The sequence below is a fragment of the Triticum aestivum genome, chromosome 3A (assembly GCF_018294505.1).
Source record: "Triticum aestivum cultivar Chinese Spring chromosome 3A, IWGSC CS RefSeq v2.1, whole genome shotgun sequence".
In the NCBI taxonomy this organism is placed as follows: domain Eukaryota; kingdom Viridiplantae; phylum Streptophyta; class Magnoliopsida; order Poales; family Poaceae; genus Triticum; species Triticum aestivum.
The window spans coordinates 326,076,655-326,099,847 of NC_057800.1; the positions used below are offsets into that span (position 1 = coordinate 326,076,655).

At 46.5% G+C, this 23,193-nt stretch overlaps 1 protein-coding gene across 3 annotated transcripts; it reads left to right on the forward strand.

Moving 5' to 3' along the window:
* The first annotated feature begins 1,575 nt into the window (after positions 1–1,575).
* Positions 1,576–14,243, forward strand: LOC123061247 (uncharacterized). Of its 3 annotated transcripts, none has more exons than XM_044484251.1 (7): positions 1,576–1,845; positions 11,895–11,943; positions 12,026–12,334; positions 12,986–13,034; positions 13,119–13,213; positions 13,304–13,431; positions 13,872–14,243. In XM_044484251.1, exons 1-7 carry the CDS (start codon positions 1,691–1,693, stop codon positions 13,927–13,929), a joined length of 843 nt encoding a protein of 280 aa, XP_044340186.1. In that variant the 5' UTR covers positions 1,576–1,690; the 3' UTR covers positions 13,930–14,243. The 3 variants fall into 3 exon arrangements, with proteins under 3 accessions (XP_044340186.1, XP_044340187.1, XP_044340188.1); XM_044484252.1 differs by having other exon boundaries at positions 13,307–13,431; XM_044484253.1 differs by lacking the exon at positions 13,304–13,431.
* The last annotated feature ends 8,950 nt before the right edge of the window (positions 14,244–23,193 follow it).

Consider the following 23,193-nt stretch of genomic DNA (forward strand, 5'->3'; position numbering starts at 1 on the left):
GTCATCTCCTACTCCACGCCGTCTGTCCGCGCGGGCAGTCGTGCCGGTGTCGTCCGTGATGGTCACGATGCCTTCTCCTTCATGCCGCCCGCCATGGTCCCGCCTCCTCCTCCTCCATGCCGTCCGTCATGGTTGCACTGTCCGCCATGGTCGCCCATCGTCTCTTCCTCCACACCGTCCATCTTTGCAGGGCTGTCGGTCGTGGTCCTGCGGTGATTACGTTGTTCGCCATGGTCGAGTCTCCACCGAGGCCAGCTCCTCGGCGGTCTATTTGCAGCCTGGACGTACATCCACTCTGTTTGTAGTCTGGACCACAGGCGTCGAGGGACGGCGGGTGTACGTCCGATGCTTCTTCAGCTGTTCCCACGCCGTCCTCCCTGGCCACCTCAGCGGCTTCCTATTGCTGGTCGCTGCCCTGAACTTGCGCTCTCTGGATGTGTACGTGATGGCCACGAACATCATGCTCGCTGATGCCCTGCGCACCAGTGTGGACAAAGTAGCCTGCTTACTTGCCGTCGAGGCGCTCGTGGAGGCAGAGCAGCACGGTGCAGTAGAAGAAGGCATGCATCTGTGTGGCCTTGCCGCTGTACGCAAAGAGAAGTGGAAGAGGAAGCGGCGTCCAGGGACGCTCGAGATGGCAGTAGGAAGTGTCAAATATCAGGAACTGCAGCTTGAGAAACTCCGTCGGTGCTCAATCTGGGTAAAAGTTCATGGTTGTAGTTCACAAGAGAATAAGGCTGAATCATTACACAAGCAGGAAACAAGACATACTAGTTTCATCGTTTTCTAACCCAAACAAGATTTTTTATAAACTGATTTTTCACAAAACAGTTGGTAAAATGGGTTTTGCTAAAAAACTGCTAAAAACTTGTTTTATATAAACCCATCGCTAATATTTTTTATCCAAACAACCCTTTAGAGAGGTGGTGGGAGGTGACTGGTGCCACGCCAACTTCCCCGACCTCTTCGCCAAACTCTAGAACTCCCCCTGCCCTCTCATCACATTAGGTGGCTTGAGATTGGGGCACTCGCGTGGACCCTCTGGACGATCCGCAATAAGCTTGTGATTCAGCGCATTCATCTTTGACGGGCTACTGACGCTCTCTTCAAACTGTTTGGTTACTTGCAGCTTTGGCGGCCGCTTAGCCGCCCACAGGATCGGGACGCCATCTCCGTCTGCATCGCCGACCTTCGCTCGATGGCCGTCCGTCTGTCACTGCCGCCCCCTCCGCTACCTCCGGAGCCAGATTAGACGCCCGACATGTTCTTCGGCTTCGCCTGCTTCTTTTTTTTTTATGATTTTGGGCTTGTTGAGTTGTGCCCTCAGCAAAATCTTTGTATTGCTTGTTGTGTGACTTGGGTGTGTGTTCTGTACTAGTCCGTGTATGTGTGCTTTTGACGGTTTGCTTTTTATTTATAAAGCGGGGCGAAAACCTTTTTCGGTAATATCAACATCCAACACTTATTATTCAAATTCTCGTCTTTTAGTTTTTGAGCACAAATACGTGGGTTTCTTTTTAATTAACCGAATATTTTTGAAAACCTAATTTTCTGTTTATCCCCAACGCCCAGTCCGTTATTCTCGTGACCCCCACCCACCCACACACCCCGTTTGTTGTAAACTCGCTCAATCTGCGGACGCAAGCGGCACTCGCTCAATCTGCGGACGCAAGCGGCCACCTAGCGCAGGATGGAGATGACGAGTTCTTTAGGAGCCGACGAGAGGCGGGGGCCAGGATCGGTGGAGGTGCAGGTGGCTGCGGCGGCGCTTCAGCGGTCGGAGGTGTTCCACGTCGTGAAGGAACTGCTCGGCTTCGTTCTCTACATGCACCACCAGATCCCCTCGTAACTCTCAGCCTCCCAATCAGCTTCAATAGTTCTTTCGAGCAATTGCCTGGGGTTGAAATCTCATCTTTACTGCATTTTAGATGATATATGGCCTTCGAATTTGGTTTGGTTTGGTCCAATTCTTAATAATAGCTGAGTTTGAACTACAACTTCGTGCTTGTGGACCTAGTTTGGGTACGATTCGAGTGGATTTGGTAAATCCTGCAAATCCGTCAATTTGAACTCCCCGTTTGTGGTGTGTGAGAAGTCAAGGATTTGGATCGAATGGTTTTACTGGATTCGACCATTGAATTGTACAGGGCGATGATATAAGTGAGGTTTAGATATGAGATTACTTGATTCCTTATCAGTCAACTCGTTTTGTTTTCATATGTGCTCTTAGCTGTTAGCCTAATGCTGCTTGTCATTCTCTTTTTTCTTTTTGCGGGGTCATTCTCTTGTGTTAACGTCTGATATGTGGATGGTGTTAGATTGATACGATTGTTGTACCTACAATGTATAGGATATGCATTTTCCTTCCTAATATTGTACGGTTATTATCCCTTGTAATCTTGTATTCCAAGTCATGCAACAACCCTTCTTAAACCCTAGCGGGTTGATGGCTCTATATTAATATGCAAGGCGGCACGAGAGGTTTCAACGCTTCCCATTTGTTCGATCATTTACAGATAAATAATGGGCATATGAGCTCAAGTTAGTATTACAGTATGTATTATGGCCACGACAAGTTCAGTGAGGAAGTTTTGCGTAGATGCCGGATCGAGCAGCGGAGCAGGGCCATCCATGTTTTGCCATCGATATCGACCGGGAGGCACAAGGTCTGCCCTGTGCATGGCTGAACGCATTTGATGTCCGACAATGATATTGCCATTACCTCCATATCTTCAGAGTCAGGCCCGTTTGGGAGCTCTGGAAAATATACTCCTGTAAACATTTTACAGAGGTATTTTACTAGCCACCGATGAAATACTCCTGTAAAAGATACACTCGTTTCCGGTTGTAAACTTTTGTTTGGGTGAATCAAATGAGGCGTAGCGCTGGAGGCTGCACCAATGCCTCTTGCCATGACAAACTCGCTCCGGCCCTTAGTCGTTCAACCTGGTCCTATTGGGCAGGCTCTTGCCGCTGCCTCGGAGCACGCTCCGCAGTCGCCGCCGCTGCTGCAGCATAGCACACCTGCTCCCAGTCGCAGCCGCCGCCTCGCCTCTCTTTCGTGCTGGTTGAGACGACGGCATGCTTGGGCTCGCGGCGACGGAGATGGCCGGTGCCTCACCTCCCTTGCAGTCCTTGGTGCCTCGCCCTGTCCTCTGTGCCTTCAGCGACGCGTGCGTTGTGCTTGCCTAGATTGATTTAGAGAGAGGGAGGTATACTGGGAAAAGTGACTGGTCGAGGAGAGTTTTCGATAAGGGCTGAATAACAGTGTAATCTGAAGAACGGGTGTAAATTTTACCGAGACAATCCCGCGTTTGGAACACACACGTTTTTTTATGGGTGTGTGTTTTACCGGTGTACTTTGCGGAGAAATGACGATCTAGTCGGGGCCTCAGGGTCTTCCTCGTCGTTGCCGACAAACGGATCAACCTCCAGGACAAACTTCTTGCAGTGGTGGCCAGGAACAAATAGCTCCTTGCAAATGTAGCCGAGGCCCTGTTGGCGACGTATGGCCACCTCCGCTGGAGCGAGGGTGTGGTATGCGCGTCCTGATGGTGCCACTGAAACAGCCGCTTCCCCTAGTGGTGCAGCTACTGGGATAGCTCCTTGGCCCCTGATACCAGTGTGGGATGGTGGTCCTGATGTAGGGTAGAGACCCTAATCGCCCGATCTTTCACGAAAGGAGCGGATCCCGGGGAAAATACGAAGAACACGAGGATGAACGGAAGGAAAACACAAGAGGAAATCACTAAACCGACACGAATAAGTCACACATGGGCTAGATCCCCGAGTACATAGAGCGATACACGAATCCACGGACAACTAGGGACGATACACGGTAATCGGTTCTTCTCCGTGAGGAGGTCTTGAATCCACAAGGGGATCTTCCCTTAGAAAGGGGTCTTGAATCCAAGGTGGATCTTCTTCGAAGAGGGGCCGCGGTCTCTCACGTGGAGTAGATCCGATATGGATGAGCAATGCCCTATCTCTCAAATGAGCTAAACCAATGCTAACCCTAGAAAGGAGGTGGGAGAGGTCTATTTATAGTCTAAGTGCAAATGGGGGTGAAAGTAGGGGTACATGGGCCTCGGGCTTGAATCTGGACGCAGCCAGGTACCGGACGTCCGCTGCGGACCGATCGTTCGGTGTCTCAGGAGCCGCCGGACGTCCGGTGTCCTTCGGTCATCCGCTGGTTCCGCTCTGTGATGGGGGTGTCGGACGTCCGGTAGCTCCGGACTTCCGCTGATGTTGGCTCGGGTGCTGGTGCGTCGGTCGTCCGGTCCGGACCGGACGTCCGCTCGTTTGCTTCGGGTGCAGGGGCACCGGTCGTCCGGTCTGGGCCGGACGTCCGCTCGCTGGGGTTCGACTGAGGCTTCAGGCGCCGGACGTCCGGTCCCGGCCAGTCGTCCGGTGGCTTGGACTTTTCCTTCAATCCTCCTTCTCCGTCTTCTCGTCCATCTTCCTCTTCTTCTTGTCCTTGCTCCTTAGCTTCTCCATGGTGCCTGAGTATGCACAAAGTGTCCATATGAGGTAGTAGCCATGCTTCATGTTCATCGAAGTGGAATTGTGAGAGGAGAGATGTCACCTCGGTTTCAAGAGCTCTTGCACGTGATCGAGTCATGGGTCCACTAGGCACTTCATGAGACGATGGTAGGTCCATGGGGATGACCTTGGGATGCTCCGCATCATCTCCCCTCCCTTGGGGAAGATCCGTCCTCGGATCAAATTCTTCATCACCATGGAAGGGAGAGAGATCTTTGACGTTGAAGATGTCGCTCATGTTGTACTTGTCGCGCGGGAGGTCGATCTTGTAAGCGTTGTCATTGTAGCGTGCAAGCACCTTGAAGGGTCCATCCGCTCGTGGTCGAAGCTTGGATTTGCGTTCTTGTGGGAAGCGGTCCTTGCAAAGGTGTAGCCACAGTCGATCACCAATGTTGAAGAACATAGGTTGCTTGTTGAAGTTGAGCTTGGTCGCAAGGCTTTTAACTTGGTGCTCGATGGTGTTTCTTGTATCTTCATGCACCGTCTTGAGATGTGTCACACGCGCACTTGCGTCCAAATTGATGTGCTTTTGGAGTGGGAGAGGAAGAATGTCCAATGGTGACAATGGGTTGAATCCGTAAACGACCTCGAAAGGAGACTTGCCGGTTGTTGAGTGGCTTGCGCGGTTGTAGACGTACTCGGCGATGGGTAAGCACTCCTCCCTCTCCTTGATGTTCTGCTTGATTAAGACTCGTAGTAGAGTGGAGAGTGTACGGTTCGTCACCTTCGTTTGGCCGTCGGTTTGAGGGTGGTACGCCGTGGAGAAGAGTAACTTGATTCCGAGTTTGGCGCATAAGGTCTTCCAAAAGTAACTCAAGAACTTGACGCGGTAGGGAGTGTTGTTCGGAAGCGGTGCTCCGGGGATGATGTCGATGCGGTGCTCAATGCCTCGTAGTGGAGGTAGTCCCGGAGGTAGCTCGTCGTGGAAAACATCTTGGAATTCCTGCAAAAGAGAAGACAACACTAGAGGAAGAGTGTAAGAAGTGTTAGTTTGTGGTGCATTGTCCTTGCACACGAGGACGTAGTGTAGGACACTAGATGGGTTCTCACACACTTCTCTCATCTCACGTTTGGTGGCAAATAGAACTAGGTTCTTGTTTTCGCTCATCGTGGAGGCACTTGATTTTGGCTTGTGGCGCTCACTCTCTTTTTGGTGGCTCGCTCTCACTATGATCTCCACGATGGGTGGCGTGCTTGTCGGCGATCACTTGACTTTGCGACATTGGACGGAGGACATACTCCTTGCCCTTTATCTTGAAGATGTAGTGGTTCGTGAGGCCGTTGTGTACGACTCCTCTATCGAATTGCCATGGCCGTCCAAGGAGAAAATGACAAACGGTCATTGGAACGACGTCACACTCCAAGGTGTTTTCGTAGGCGCCGATCTTGAAGGAGACTTGTACTCGGTGCTCGACTTGGATAGTGCCGGAGTCGCTAAGCCATTGCACTTTGTATGGATGTGGATGCTTCATCTTTGGCAATTGGAGCTTTGAGCAAAGTTCTTCACTTGCGAGATTATGACAACTTTCTCCATCGATGATGACCTTGACGGATCGTCCATTGATGCCGGCCTTGGTGTGGAATATGTTGCATCTTTGGTCTTCTTCTTGGTGATGTTGGAGGGTCAAGACTTTGGAGACAACAAGTGCGGGACTTGAGTCTTCATCACAAAAGACTTGTTCTTCTTTATTGTTCACTTGGCGGTGCATGGCGACTTGCTCGAGGGCTTCCATTTCGCCTTTGCTCATGGAGTCATAAGTGCCATCGTCGTTGAAGACCATGGTTCGCTTGTTGGTGCACTCGTAGGACTTGTGGCCTCGGCCTCCGCAAGTGAAACACTCGAAGGAACTCGTCTTGACGGTCTCATCGGTCGGGGTAGATGATGAAGAAGCTCTCGGCTTGAAGTTGCTCGTAGGAGGATGGCTTGTAGTTGACGAAGCTTTCTTGGAACTTGACTTGTCGCCGATACTTGGTGATTCTCTAGTTGAGGTAGGAGTTGCCGAAGTCGCGGGAGCTTGATAAGAGGAGCCGTAGGTCTTGGACGAGAACTTGGCATACTTGAAATCATCTTGCACTTGGCGTTCCGCTTTGATGGCTTGGTGTACTAGCTCGATGAGGTTTGAGTATGGTTGGAAGTCGGCGATCTTCTTGATGGGATGGTTGAGGCCATTCAAGAAGCGTGCCATTGTTTGTTCATCGTCTTCCGTGACATTGGCTCTTATCATTGCAATCTCCATCTTCTTGTAGTATTCTTCAACGCTCTTGGTTCCTTGCTTGAGTTGTTGGAGTTTCTTGAAGAGGTTGCGGTTGTAGTAGGTAGGTACGAAGCGTGCTCTCATGACATCCTTCATTTGTGCCCAAGTAGTGATGGGTGGTTCACCTCTTGCCTCGCGGCGCTCTATGATTTGTTCCCACCAAATGAAGACATAGTCTTGGAACTTAAGGGATGCCATCGTGATCTTCTTCTCTTCATCATAATTGTGCAAACGGAAGATCTTGTCAACTTTCAATGCCCATGAAAGGTATTCTTTGGGATCGTTGCTTCCGTTGAACTTGGGCATGGTGAACTTGAGCTTGCCATAGCGTTGTTCTTCATTGTGTTGGGGTCGGGGATGATGACACCCATGTTGTAGATGATTGTCCAACTCGTGGTGTTCTTGACGCGGAGGGTTGTCAACCTCGTGTTGCTCTTGTCGTGGAGGATTCCCAATGTTTCCATGCTCTTGATGAACTTGATGGTCTTGGCGAGCTTGTGGAGGAGCGCGTCGAACTCAAGGAGGAACTATACGATGCATGCGAGCTTGAAATCGTCGTTCGTGAATTTCTTCGCGACGTGCTTCCTCTTCACGGGCTTGACGGCTTCGGTCGGCAATGGCTTGACTCGCATCGCGTAGAGCTTGTTGCGCCTCAAGTGCTTGAGCGTCACGGAGTTGTTGTTCTTGACGTTGAGCCTCGGCATTTTGTGCATTTTGGTGTAGACGCGCGCGTTCTTCCTCTTCATGTTGGCGTTGTTGTTGTCGTTCACGAGCTAGCGCAAAGGCTTCTTCGGCTTGACGTCGTCGGCGCTCTTGAGAGTCGGTGTCCCGAAGTGGATTGATGTTTGCTTGACGGTCGGTGCGCGCGGCTCGACGAAAAGTGTTCGATGTCGGTGTACTTGAGCCGGAGGGGGTAAAGTCGGAATGGCGACTTGAACGACCCCTTCTTGAAGTGGAAGAAGAGCGGTTGAGCAACAAAGCGCGAATCTCGTCCATCCTTGCGTCATTCTCTTGCTTGTGATCGTCGAGCTTGTGGTCGAAGTAGTCCCTTGTACGTTTCTCGGAAAGTCGCAAGTCGGGGGCAAGGTTGTCGATGCGTTCACTCATAGCTTGTTGCTCTTGATGCAAAGCACGTTGTGCACCAAAGAGGTGACTCTTGGTGACGAAGGAGTTCATGTCGTCGTCTTGCTCCATGAAGAGTGGGTTGGTAGAAGTACTTGGCCTATCCATCATTCCAAGACAAATGTGAGTGGTAGAAAGAGAAGAACGAATACCAAATGTACCTTGACCGAAGTTGAAAGTGAATCGATGATCACTCCAATGTAGGACAAGGAAATAGCCCAATTGGTACGAATTCTCGTCGGTTTCTCACACCTACATAAATAAAAGCTTATGGTGGAGCTTGGTTAGGATGGTGGCACAATTTTTAATGTGAATGTAAGCAAGATTCAATAATGTTGGAGAAGATTCGCAAGATGCAATGTAACAAGTAGACCAAGCATATACGGTACACGGAAACACACGCGCAAAGAGATAAGTGGGGTTGTGGAACCAAGGGTGAGCCAAAATGTGGAATCCACAAAAATGCTCTTGTTGCACAACACTAGAGAGACGCTAGCATGATTGCACGATAGGCGGATACAAGAACTTGTGCACAACCTACTTAGCAAAAATGCAACGACTTCTATCCCAAATATGTTTTATGCAAGGTGTTGCTATGATATGATCCAAGATGATCGAGTATGACAATCTTAATGTTGTATGATGCTATGGTTCTTGCTTAAAAGCTCTTTGCTTATCTTTCCTTTTTGCTTAAAAGCTTGGTTGGCTCTTTGATGTTTGAGCTCTTTTCTTATGCGATACTTGACGAACCAAGATAGCAAGTGAGTATGCGATGACAACTTTGTGACACAAGAGATGATACCAATATAGGCAACAATGATGTATGTATGTATGCTATGGGGAGTATGATCACTAATGTGCACAAGTCTCATTGCCGGCAATATTCAATGACTAGTCTCGATGGTAAGCAACGCAAAGGAGTAAGGCTATGATGGCTATCAATGTAATGGCAAGAGTAATATGTCCAATACCAAGATGAGGTTACCGGTCTTGCTTTCGGTATGGTGTCAAAATGATGGCACGAATACCAAGTCGTAGTCGAGGTGGTCGTTGTTGATGACCGGTGTTGATGACGCGTCCGTGGCGAAAATGAGCGGCGGTGATGTCGATGTTGAACCGTACCTAGATAGCCGAAACACAAAAGGATACGGTACCGCAACTCAAATTCTCAAAACCAAAAGCGACCAAAATCGTCGGAGTAGGTAGCGGTTAGGTGGTGGTGTGGGTTGGGATATTGGCAAAGATTGCGGAAAGTCGATGGTGTAGCGGATGAAGTGGTGGAAGTAGCGGTCGTCCGGTAGTGGACGGATGTCCGGTCGCCGGTCGTCCGGTCGGGTCGGACGTCCGGTGCTTCCTGGGTCGCCGGACGTCCGATGAAGTGACGGTCGTCCGGTGGTCGGGGTCAACGCGAGATTTCAGATCCGAGAGACGGTTTTGGGCGGAATATGGTGAATTTAGGAGGGATTTCGAGGTGGAGATGGTGGGGGAAGGCTAGATCTACTTGCAACACAACAAATTCACGGATCAAAACCAACAAAACATTATCAAAACTCACAAAACACAAAAAAAATTGGGGCTATTTTTGTGGGGATTTTCGGATTAGGACAAAAAACAACAAAATCAAGCTAGAAAACGAAGAGGAGGGCTCCGAAATCGTGATAAACCTTGCTCTGATACCAAGATGATGTAGGGTAGAGACCCTAATCGCCCGATCTTTCACGAAAGGAGCGGATCCCGGGGAAAACACGAAGAACACGAGGATGAACGGAAGGAAAACACAAGAGGAAATCACTAAACCGACACGAATAAGTCACACATGGGCTAGATCCTCGAGTACATAGAACGATACACGAATCCACGGACAACTAGGGACGATACACGGTAACCGGTTCTTCTCCGTGAGGAGGTCTTGAATCCACAAGGGGATCTTCCCTTATAAAGGGGTCTTGAATCCAAGGTGGATCTTCTCCGAAGAGGGGCCGCGGTCTCTCACGTGGAGTAGATCCGATATGGATGAGCAATGCTCTATCTCTCAAATGAGCTAAACCAATGCTAACCCTAGAAAGAAGGTGGGAGAGGTCTATTTATAGTCTAAGTGCAAATGGGGGCGAAAGTAGGGGTACATGGGCCTCGGGCCCGAATCTGGACGCAGCCAGGTACCGGACGTCCGGTGTCTCAGGAGCTGCCGGACATCCGGTGTTCTCCGGTCGTCCGCTGGTTCTGCTCTGTGATGGGGGTGCCGAACGTCCGGTAGCTCCGGACTTCCGCTGATGTTGGCTCGGGTGCTGGTGCGCCGTCCGCTCGTTTGCTTCGGGTGCAGGGGCACCGGTCGTCCGGTCTAGGCCGGTCTAGGCCGGACGTCCGCTCGCTGGGGTTCGGCTGAGGCTTCAGGCGCCGGACGTCCGGTCCCGGTCGGTCGTCCGGTGGCTTGGACTTTTCCTTCAGCCCTCCTTCTCCGTATTCTCGTCCATCTTCCTCTTCTTTTTGTCCTTACTCCTTAGCTTCGCCATGGTGCCTGAGTATGCACAAAGTGTCCATATGAGGTAGTAGCCATGCTTCATGTTCATCGAAGTGGAATTGTGAGAGGAGAGATGTCACCTCGGTTTCAAGAGCTCTTGCACGTGATCGAGTCATGGGTCCACTAGGCACTTCATGAGACGATGGTAGGTCCATGGGGATGACCTTGGGTGGAAGAAGACGATGCTCACCTTCTCTGTGAAGGCCGTGCGCTACGTCTTGAAGAATTGGTTGCACCGGCTCAGCCAGACCAACAGGTCAACTTCCCCATCATAGGTGGGAACTCCATCTTATAGAAGCGTGTGGGATGGTCATCCATTGCCTTGGGGTTGGTTGTAGGTGGGGAAAGTAGCCTGCTGTGCCCCTTGTCATCAGCGTGGGTGTTGGATTCTGGCTGCATGCTGTTCTCTGCTGATGGCCAGATTGCAGGCACAAACTTGCTGGCTGGTGTTGTGTAGATCATTGGAGATGCAGTCCAGACGTCGTGTAGGTGCTTCGTGATGGGGATAAAGGTGTAGTCGATCTTGGTGACATGTTCATTGGTAGCGGCCATGACCGAGTGTTGAGTTGCGAGTCCTCACCTTGATGTAACTCAGGCTTGTGTATTGCGGCGCACCTCACCAGACAGTGTCTTGCCTTCCCTCTTCTAGTTCTAGGTCAGCCACCACATGGGCTTGGGGTCTATGGGCCAGAGTGGTGATGGGCCAGGCCCATACCGGTTCAACACTCCCCCTCAAGAAGGGTGGTAAATATCGATCATCCCCGTCTTGTCACATGCCAAGTTACAGTCCTTTATTCCCAATCCCTTTGTCAAGCAATCTAGAAGATGCTGCTCATCCCCTTCATGTCATGCGAAGTTAGTGACATGAAATTTTGACCAAAAATTCGGAAGTGTCCAGAAAGATTGGCCACTTGGCCAGACCAGTTAATCAATGTAGCAGCAGCCTGACTGGTTTGGTCACCGGCCTGGTTTAAAAAAAATATGATACTCGTACATCAGTCACTAACGGTTCTTGTTTCAAGGGTGAATTGGATACCAGCATTTTGACAAGTTGCCAATATATTACTCCCTCCGTCCCAAAATAAGTGTCTCAACTTTGTACTAAGTTTAATACAAAGTTGTACTAAGGTTGAGACACTTATTTTGGGATGGAGGGAGTACTAAATTGTGCATCCCAGAGTCCTATTTTGCTGGGACAACTATGTCCGCAGCGAAGGTCATAATGTTATGCACCCCGAAAATGCACGCATCAATGGCGATTGAACCTTGAACAAATCTGATGGTAATGTGCTGTTTAAATTTTGTGTTGGAATCATGAATAAACTAGAAGACAACATGTAGTCTGGCTTACAGAGTATATCCATTTAGCAGAGCATACTAGGCAGCACAGTTATTTACATTGTTTCTATATAATTGTCAGATTGTTTCAAGTTTATTTTATTTTTTCCTACTTTCAGGGTATTGCAGAGTCTTGAAACTGAATTTGCAGGTTTAAAGGAGGAAATGGTATGTTCAGTATGCAGTAAGCATGTTTATGTTGTCATCTATTTTCTCAATGACCCTTTTATTAATTTATGGGTATCTCTAGTCAAAAATGACAGCACCATTGGCAGAACTGAAACCTTCTGATCAGAGAAAGTACAACACACGAAAAAGGGAGGTTAGATGCAGAATCAAGAAGCAGGAAAAGTTAATGAAAGGCATCTCTACGGTACTTTCTGCTTTTCAGCAAGCACTTGATAAAGTTTCTACCATTGAAGGAGTTGCCCTGATCCTGGGAGGGAGTCTTGTGCGACCTTTGTTTGTCTATGACATTACAGTTACTCATGGTAGATTTGATTCTGGAAGTGCCAAAGGGCATGGTACAACAAAGTTAGCTCAGTCTGTTTCTCGAAAGGTGAGCTTCCCTTTTTTAAATACTACATGATTATCATTTGCGTAGAGGCTAGGACAATTACTAGTATATGTCTTAGTTTTTTGAAAGCAGCATTTAATTAAGATAAAGATTTGACGTTTCTTTGTATGTACATCATTACTTTGTACATCAGATGGTCAAAATGAATAATTGCTACTCACAACTGTTTGTCATATACCAGAACGTTGGATTATTGCTCTGCCGTTTGTCATACTAGATGATTCCCGACACATTGTGCTGTGAATTGGTTGCAACATTTTTCTTAATGATATTTGATTATTTGGATCAATAATATGAGAACGAAAACTAAAAATACATTAATTTATTGTATGTAATTATTGAGGTGGGCATTTTCCCATGCATGTTTGCATGTTGAGGTGGGCATTTTCCCCTGCATGTTTGCATGTTGAGGTGGGTTTTTTCCATGCATGTTTGCCTTATGAGGTGGCATGTGTGCATGCTGAGAGAAATGAGTTAGTGGGGAGCTAGCTGTTTAGATATTGAAGATGACTGAGTAGTTTATGATGGAATATTGTTTTATTCTCTTCATTTATCACAAGTTATTGCCTTATATCCTCATATGGTGGAAACATTGTGCTCTTGGAATACTGACTTGCACATATATTTTTCTAGGCCGTCCGAGCTCTTATATCATGTGGTGCAGGGAGTTTATCTTACACAGGTATTAGTTATTCTGTTTTACTAGACTTGGCTGACGATGCATTCAACTTTTAGCTTACTGCTTCTTTACCCATTGTTTTGGAAGGCCCTACCAAGCTGTTTCTGCTGGTTAGATGTCCCTGTACATTGAACATACCCCTGGATTTCGCGCCAAAACGGGAATTCCGTTACAGTAAGAAGGTGTTGTACTTTTATGAAGGCTAACTTACTCTGTTTTTTATAACGTCCAATATTTTGAAGATAAAACACATGAACTAAAACTTTTACCAGCAGGTTGTACCCCAGCAAATGTCTATAAAATGCAATACAGCATACTACCAAAAGAATAATAAGCATGTTGCATCAATCGTGGATCCGTCATGTTGTACTTCAGAATCTTCTCCGTCAGATGTTATCTGGTATTATTTCTGATCATCTGCTGCCATCGATCAGTATCGTTAGCTTCTGCTGTTATTTTGCACCTTCTATATTTGGGACCGATAATTATGTGAGAGTTAGTATGGAGTGTATCTATCTATCTATCTATCTATCTATCTATCTATCTATCTATCTATCTATCTATCTATCTATTGCCTTTCTTTTACTGCATAATAATGTGCTACTCACAACTCAGGCTATGTTAATAAACTGCATGCATTCTTAGTGATTGCACTTGTGCAGAGGTAAATCCTTTGAAGTCGAAACACTACAGACATCTGGGCAGTGAACCTTGAATGTATATATTGTTTTGTTATGCTGTTAAATTGTTATCAAAGTGCTGAAACCTGTATTGGTGCTTGAGCTGCAATCTACAGAACTTATTCTTTCTAACTGAGTAAATCCGTATCATCTGTTATAGGTTCCAGTGCAAGCACACGATAAGAGGGTTACCATGCAAGGCGTCATTAGAAGGATGATGATCAGCTCATTTTCATTATCCTACAATCATGTATGTTACAACTGGAAAATGCTGTAGTGAGGTGAACACCGACCCTGACCTCAGCAATCTTCAATCCTAAATTGGTCTTCCCCCCTTTTCTGTAAGTGTTCACCAAGGATCAGCATTCTTCAATCTTATATCCCGCCCCCCTCCCCCCTTATGTTCGTTTGCACTGGAATGGTTTGGTGCTCAACGAAAATATTTTGTTTCCCGTGTGGGCTATCTATGAGCTGTCTTAAAAAAAATCATGCAGGTTACCCTTTTTATACTTGCGTTTAATCCGTTTTCCCCCATTTTTAGTGTTAGTTTTTTTCTTCCTGTGCGTCTATTTTTTTAATTGAATATCAGTACAGACAGCGATCATATATACGCGCATACATTCACTCCTATGAACGCACACACGCACACCCTACCCCTATGAGCACCTTGGAAAGACCGAGCCAGCATATCATTTTGAGATTTACGAAGTTGTCATAAGCGCCTCGTTGTCAACGGGAACGTCTCCTTTCATTGAATGCGCATCGTCGGAAATCCTGAAATAAATTCAGAAATAAATGCGAGCATTACCACAGTCCCTCTAACCATCCAATCATAGGTTGGTTCGCTTCTTCTTGTGCGCCTATGTAAGCTGACGTGTGTGAACTGGATCTATGTGTGTGTGGATGCATATGTCGGTGCGTGGGTCCATTTGCGTGTATATGTGTCTGGATGAGTGTGTGTGTGTGGAGGCGATGCCATCGACATGAGATGCATTTTATATTTGTTGTGTCAGATGATTAATCTCCGACGTTGTAATTTTATTGCTTGAATATTGAGTGCAAATTGTTAAAGCTTAATTAACATGTGTTAATTATGAAGGGAATCTCCCCTTGTACCAACCGGAGGTAGTTGCCAAGGCAACTGTTGCGTCGGTTCCTCCTGAACGGATGCCTCTTAAATGCATTTGTCTGTATAAATATTGGACGACGATAATTGCCACATATGTGACATTTAAGGGTGTATTTGGTTTCTGTCACGCATCGAAATGGCATGGTTTGGTTCCATTCCTAGATCCCGTTTTTGTGTTTAGATCGCCGAAGGAATCGGAACCTACCGATTCTAGGGAACGACATATTCCCTGATTATACTGAATCTAGGCGTTCCTCCAAATCAGCCGGACCACGCGGAACGCCTCACGGACCACGCGGAACGCCTCACTGGCGACTCTCTCCCCTTCCTCCACGACTCACTCACCCCGTGCCCCAACCACCCACGGCCTCTGCTCTCCTCTCTCCCTCGATGGCCATACCGGCTGCGGGCGGCCGTAGCACCTTCCCCTCAGCGGCACCATCTTCTGTCCCTGTCGAAACTGCAGCCTCGTCGGCGTTTCCTGCCCCTTTTCTCCCCTCCTCGAACCCAAGGATCTGGTGGAAGGAGGCGAGCACTATGTGCATACGTGGTGCCGAGCTCGAGTGGCTGGACGACATCGGTGCCGGAAAGAGAACTGGAGGAGCAAGTGCACTTCAGCCCGCCGTCGACTACATGGCTAAAAAAGAACCGAAGGAGCATGGCTGAATTTGGGTGGCTATTGTTGATCCAGATTTTGGTATTTGGGTGGCTGCTGTAGATATTGTGATCGGAGGAGCAAGTCTACGAGCAAGCCTAGAATCGCAAGCTGCAATTTTTTCTTGTAGCAATTAGTTCAGATTCAGACTTTGGTATTTGGGTGGCTGTTGACCCGTTGTTGATCTTGTGTTTCAGTCCGATTCTTATTCTTTCTGTTTCTCTACAATTTGTTTTTGACAGAGCGTGCTCAAGCCTTCGATTGAACAACAATATTTATCTGCTTTTGTTTGACTGAAATTCAATCCAATTTATGGTGAGATGAATAAATCCATTCCATTCCACATATCTCTAATTGAACACTAGAATGTAACCATTTCATTCCTTCAAATTGACGCTACCAAACATAAGGGCAAAACCGACCCATTCTAGTGGAACGGAACCATGACATTCCATTATACTTCGTTCCTGAACCAAACACACCCTAAGGGGTTGTGCTGCACACCCTGTGTGGCACGAAGATAACCCCACACGCACGACGGCATCCAGGCGCACCCAGCCACAGCTCGCACGTCCGGTGTGTGGCACAATCGCCCACACGTCCGGGCGAAGGACCCCGCTGCCCGCACAACCTAACGTGCCCGTCATCCCTACCTGCCTTCGAACCCTAGTGCGACCTGCCGCCGTCGTCTCCTACATCTCGATCCCCTACCTCTATCGTCTTACTTCTCTAGTTGCCATGGCAACTAGACCAGATCTCTAGCACCACCCCACCCCCCTCCCGATCGATGGAAAATGCGACGATGAGCTAACAGGTCGATCTCCGATCTCCTCCTCTTTCCGCTCCTTCTTCTGTTCCAAATAATTGCACTTCCAGATTGCCCACTAAGATGGCGACTAGATCCACACTGTCATGGCAAACACACCATGGATTTGTGTTTATTCCCCTTTGCCCACCAACATACGCAAGATTTGCCATATTCTATCCTAGATTTGAACTAAGCTTCTAGGTTGGGTTGTTGCGAGTAGTTGCTCAAGAAGGGTGTGTAGGATTCACTAAAAATCAGGTGAAGAAAGAAGGAATTTGGGTGGTACATAGGGAGGGAGAAAATTAATTGCCACCTATATTTGTCGTTAGTTGCCACCTATCTTTGCCGTTAGCTGCCACCATGTTATGTTGTTACTTGCCATCATATTATGTTGGTTGTTGCCATCGGTTCAAAATGATAGTTGGCATCTAGATTTTAGAAAAGAGAATGAAATGTGCATGTCCTACTTGCCATGATGTATTGGTTGTTTATGCAAGAAATCTGATAAGATTGCCGTGTTTTCTTTTATGTGCAAACAACAAGAATGCATTTCGAATATTCATGCGTTCTTGTTCATGCAGTGACTGAAAACACAGTGGGAGAAAAGCGGAAAAAATGAATCATCAAGACGACACTGATCCTTGGTTTTCTCAAAGGCCACAAGCGCCCCCTTGGGATGCAGCAGAGTACAATCAACTCATTTTTGCAGGGCCGTTGCTGCCACTACTAGAGTAGTATGCGAACATCAGTACGATGCATGATCAAAAAAGGAGCAGTTGACATGTTTGTAGGGAGGAAAAATGGCATTCTACTTATGTGCTACAATGCCCTTGTTCGCAGGTTCTTATAACACAACCGCACACACATGGATACCACGGCAAGTTCCAACACAGGGCGCTAACGCTGATAGATGTACGGGAGACCAACTTATAGTAGCCAATGTGGCAAATCAAGGTAACACATATGAAAAAAGCATACTGATGTGGCCAAGAAAGAAAACTTGCAAGGATGGCAAGGACTTACGAGTTTTTTGAAAAAACGCAGGACCATCATGCAGCACGTGGCAACAGGCGGCAACCGGGTACTTGCCATCAACGTCGTACACAGGTGAGTCGTATGAAGTGATTTTGTGGATAGTGAATCACAAAAAGGAACACATGTGACATTGGTGTTTACGCGGTGTCAAGACAAAACACAGTTTGATGAGGACATCAATACCATTGTTACACCCACAGCCCCTATTGTTACATATACTGGACCAATTACTAGAGCTCGCGCACGCCAATTAAATTACCAGGTACTTTCATTTCTTGGTAATGATTCTAATGTTCATGAGATTATGATGCTGCCTAAATTGGATACATTTGTTTTGCTTACAAATGAAGGGCCTAGCTTGGAGAAGGATGAACATTGGAGCAAGAACACACATGGAGTTGATGGCATGCGCAAGGGGATTAAGAACAGAGTTACAAGTGATGATTTCAGGACTTTAAAGCCGCCATAAGGAGTGCATGAAGCCTTGGACGAAATATACAAGATGCCACTTCATAATATTCATCCATAGGCTATTCTAGGTGCTGCGTCACCTTATTAATGGGCCAGGCCCATGTAATTTCGAAATACTTAAGTATAGGCTATTTTTAGAGTCCGTATGTATGGGGAAACAAGAGTTAGGGTTGGTTTCGGACCCCACCCTCAAGGGCCACGAAATTCCCCCCTCTTCCTCCATATATACAGCCCTTAGGGCGTCGTTTAGACTTTGGGTTTTATTTAGATCAAAAGTTCGCCATAGCTGCAACTTCGCGTACTTCGTTTGTGTCCAACGACCAGACCAAGACGTCACAGAACCCCACCTTGATCAATAAAGCTTTCATCTTATATTCGCAATATCCAGATTGCAATCTCAGTTTCTTGCTTGTTCTTTGTTTGCTCGTAGGAAACAGACCCTCGTGGTCAGGTTGATCGTGCTCCGGCGTGGTCAATAACCCTCGGAAGTTGGTTTAGCGATTGCTAAGGCGCGGCGTCTCGCACGATCGTAGTCGGATCGTCAAAGTCGACTCCCATAGAAAACGATAGCCACCATCTCATCAAAACATCGGGACCCTCGCCTCTATCAAGTGGTATCAGATTTCCAGGTTGCTCGGTGAGATTTTACAGTTGTTTGTAGATTAGATCGAGTCTGTTCTTCATACCTACAGTCCACGAAAAAGCCACAAAAAAATTTTAGGGTTAGTTCATCATATCCGAACCAATCTGAGCCTTTGCATAATCTTTTTAGGGTTTTTGCTTTGTTGAATTTGCGGTTGCATCGTCGTGTCAAGTTGCTGGTCTTAGAGTCTAGTCTTTTAGAGTTTCGAGTTCTGGTCATAAGTTGTCACGCCGCCGCCGCACCATCATCATCGCCCATCTACCACTTTTGCTTATCCGCCACCGCTCTGAATCCATATCCATATACCACCACCAATCCGTATCCATATACCACCACCAATCTGTATCCATATACCACCACCGCTACCATATACCACCACCGCTGCCATATACCACAACCATATATCCACCACCAATCCGAGTTCTTCTCATATTAGGTTTGTTCTTGAGATCAATCTAAATTCCGATTCGTGTTTCCTTGCCTGCGGAGGTCTCAGAAAAAAAAAAAAAAAAGAGTCTGGAGACCCCCGGGCAGTTTTTAGGCCAAAATTTTCACGGGCAATTTTTTTTTCTCTATCCTATTGTTAGGCTTTTCTGAGTCTTTTGAGCCACGTGCCATCATAGTGATTTTTTGTCGCACTTTTTCGTTGTCGCTGCCCTGATTTCTGAAAAAAAAGTGAATTTTTTTTCGTGCCCATCCTATCAGTTTGACGAGGGAAGAGTTTTGAGACACTCGCCATTATAGTGATTTTTCGCAAAAAAAAAGAGGAGCGCAAAAAAAAAGGAGCGCAAAAAAAAAGAGCGAAAAAAAATCGTTCCAGAGTGTGCTTTTCCCTTATTTACGTGCAGCGCCGTGATTTTGTTAGTGTTCTAGGCTCGCGTCTCTAGCACGGTCTAGCCTAGGACCAGCACAGTACCGTCGTTGAGCGTTTATTCAACTTTGCATCTCTGAATTGATTATTGCTGACCCTTTTTGCTACCATACTATAAGCCTTCCCAGCTCCACATACATCTACGTCGTGCGTTTGACTCTCCCTGGCAATCGCTCTATCCAAGCTTTTGAGAGTTTTGACTATAACGGTTGCCGATCACCGCCTACTGCTGGGTAAGAACTGGTAAGAATTTGAGATTTGCTTGACGGATTTGTGACACCCGCCACCACCACCACTTGTTAGTAGTCTGTAGGATCATATTCTTGTGTGTTTCTATTGCTGCTAACCATGCCAGGATCACAATCCGACGAGACTGACTGGGAGAACTTGACAAACAAGGAGCTTCATGATACGTTTTAGCAAATGATGAGTGGACAGGTGCAAGATGTGATAAACAGATTTGAAGAGGCCATGGAGAAGATAGATGGCATGGAGAAGACGTTTGAAACAAAGCTCGATAACAAGTTTGCTGAATTGCTTTCGCGTTTTCCACCACCACCACCGGCTGCTCCTGCCGCACCTCTGCAACAACAGCAACAACACCGACTACCTCCACGTCGGGAAACAGCCCTCCGCCGAGCGAGCCGTGTCCCTCTTCAGTCGGGCCAAACTGCTGGTGCTGCTGTTGATACTTCTGTGGCTCCTACTGCTGATGTGGAGGAGGATGATTATGTGGGAGATTATGAGGATGAGGTTGATCAAAATCAGAACTACGTGCCACCACCAGCACAGCAACCACCAGGTCGTCCACATGCAAATAATGGCAATGGTAGGGCTCACCCTCAGGTACGAGATCATGACCATCTCCCTAAACTAAAATTGAATATTCCACCATTTGAGGGTAGATATGTTCCTGATATATATCTTACTTGGGAGTTAGAAACTGAACAACGATTTACATGTTTACAATATCCCGAGGAGAGACGTGTTCCTGCTGCTGTTTGTGCATTCACTAGTTTTGCATGTGTTTGGTGGTCTGAGCATTGTAGATTATTTCCTATTCCGGCTACTTGGGCTGCTTTGAAAACTGCTATGCGTACTCGTTGGGTTCCACCATATTATCAACGTGAATTACTTCAAAAATTGCAGCGCTTAAGACAGGGAAAAAATTCTGTAGAAGAATATTATCAGGAATTACAAACTGGCATGATTAGATGTGGTATTGTTGAGGAGAATGAAGCTATGCTTGCACGTTTTATGGGTGGATTAAATAGGAGATTCAGACGATTCTAGAGTATAAGGAGTATACTAATATCACTCGTTTATTCCATCTTGCTTGTAAAGCTGAACGTGAAGTGCAGGATCGACAGGCATTGGCGCGGACTAACTTTTCTGCAGGTCGACCTTCATCATGGACACCACGTGCATCATCTACTTCCACACGTTCTGCTACACCGGCGCCTCCGTCGGCTGCCACCTCCAACCGTGATACAATAAAGCAGGCACAATCACCACTATCTGCCAAGAGCACACCTTCTGGGCCTGCAAAGAGCTCTTCTTCATCCATGGCATCAACAGGGCAAACACATGATATTATTTGTCGACGTTGCAAGGGTGGAGGTCATTATGCGAGAGAATGCCCATCTAAGCGTGTGATGATTGTTACTGAGGATGGTGGGTATGAGTCTGCTAGTGACTATGATGAGGAGACTTTGGCTCTTATTACACGTGACGAACACGGTGGAGACGATTCTGATCATGAGACGCAATACATGGCTCCTGAAGATGCTGACAGGTATGAATGTTTAGTTGCTCAACGTGTTTTGAGTGTGCAGGTTACACAAGCTGAGCAAAATCAGAGGCATAATTTGTTCCATACAAAGGGAGTTGTGAAGGAACGTTCTGTTCGCGTGATCATAGATGGAGGGAGCTGCAATAACTTGGCTAGCATGGAGATGGTGGAGAAGCTATCTCTCACCACAAGACCACATCCACATCCTTACTACATCCAATGGTTCAACAACAGCGGCAAGGTTAAGGTAACACGTACTGTTCGTGTGCATTTTAGTATCTCTACATATGCTGATTATGTTGATTGTGATGTGGTACCTATGCAAGCATGTTCCTTATTACTTGGTAGACCATGGCAATTTGATAAAAATTCTGTACACCATGGTAGAAACAATCAGTATACTCTTGTTCATAACGATAAAAATATTACTTTGCTTCCTATGACTCCTGATTCCATTTTGAAAGATGATATTAATAGAGCTAATAAAGCAAAACAGGAGACAAATAAGAGTGAAAATCAGATTGTGGCAAAAGAATTTGAGCACCAAATGAAGCCTAATAATAAACCATCTACTGTTGTTTCTGAAATTAAATTGAAAAGTGCATGTTTACTTGCCACCAAATCTGATATTGATGAGCTAGATTTCAGCAAATCTGTTTGCTATGCTTTGTGTGCAAAGAGGCATTATTTTCATTCGAGGACGTGCCTTCCTCTTTGCCCCCTGCTGTCACTAACATTTTGCAGGAGTTCGCTGACGTCTTTCCACAAGACGTGCCACCGGGATTACCACCTATTCGAGGGATTGAGCATCAAATTGACTTAATTCCCGGTGCTTCGCTACCCAACCGTGCACCATACCGTACCAATCCAGAGGAGACGAAGGAGATTATGCGTCAAGTACAAGAACTGCTCGACAAAGGTTATATACGCGAATCCCTTAGTCCTTGTGCTGTTCCTATCATTTTAGTGCCGAAAAAGGATGGTACGTCGCGTATGTGCGTTGATTGTAGAGGCATAATAATATTACTATTCGTTATCGTCATCCTATTCCTAGGCTAGATGATATGCTTGATGAATTGAGTGGCTCTACAATATTCTCCAAAGTTGATTTGCGTAGTGGATACCATCAAATTCGTATGAAATTGGGAGATGAATGGAAAACAGCATTTAAAACTAAGTTTGGATTATATGAGTGGTTAGTCATGCCTTTTGGGTTAACTAATGCACCTAGTACTTTCATGAGGTTAATGAACGAAGTTTTACGTGCTTTCATTGGACGATTTGTGGTAGTTTACTTTGATGACATATTGATTTATAGCAAATCTTTGGAGGAACATTTGGAACATTTACGTGCTGTTTTTATTGCTCTACGTGATGCACGTTTGTTTGGAAACCTTGGAAAGTGCACCTTTTGCACCGACCGAGTATCTTTTCTTGGCTATGTTGTTACTCCACAGGGAATTGAAGTTGATAAAGCCAAGATTGAAGCTATTGAGAGTTGGCCGCAGCCCAAAACGGTCACACAAGTGAGGAGTTTCCTTGGCCTCGCTGGTTTCTATAGGCGTTTTGTGAGAGATTTCAGCACCATTGCTGCACCTCTCAACGAGCTTACAAAGAAGGATGTGCCTTTTGTTTGGGGTACCGCACAGGAAGAAGCCTTCACGGTATTGAAAGATAAGTTGACACATGCTCCTTTACTCCAACTTCCTAATTTCAATAAGACTTTTGAGCTTGAATGTGATGCTAGTGGAATTGGATTAGGAGGTGTGTTATTACAAGATGGAAAACCTGTTGCATACTTTTCTGAAAAATTGAGTGGGCCTAGTCTGAACTATTCTACTTATGATAAAGAATTATATGCTCTTGTTCGGACCTTAGAAACATGGCAACATTATTTATGGCCCAAGGAATTTGTTATACATTCTGATCATGAATCTTTGAAACACATTAAAAGTCAAGCAAAACTGAACCGTAGACATGCTAAATGGGTTGAATTCATTGAGACTTTCCCTTATGTCATTAAACACAAGAAGGGTAAAGAAAATGTTATTGCTGATGCCTTGTCTCGTCGTTATACT

Bases quoted from the DNA above. Each gene is read 5' to 3' on its own strand.
- LOC123061247 (XM_044484251.1), top strand. From the start codon at position 1,691: ATGGAGATGACGAGTTCTTTAGGAGCCGACGAGAGGCGGGGGCCAGGA. The intron at 1,846-11,894 runs GTAACTCTCAGC...TCCTACTTTCAG, and splicing joins ATGCACCACCAGATCCCCTC to GGTATTGCAGAGTCTTGAAA. The intron at 13,214-13,303 runs GTGTTGTACTTT...AACTTTTACCAG, and splicing joins AATTCCGTTACAGTAAGAAG to CAGGTTGTACCCCAGCAAAT.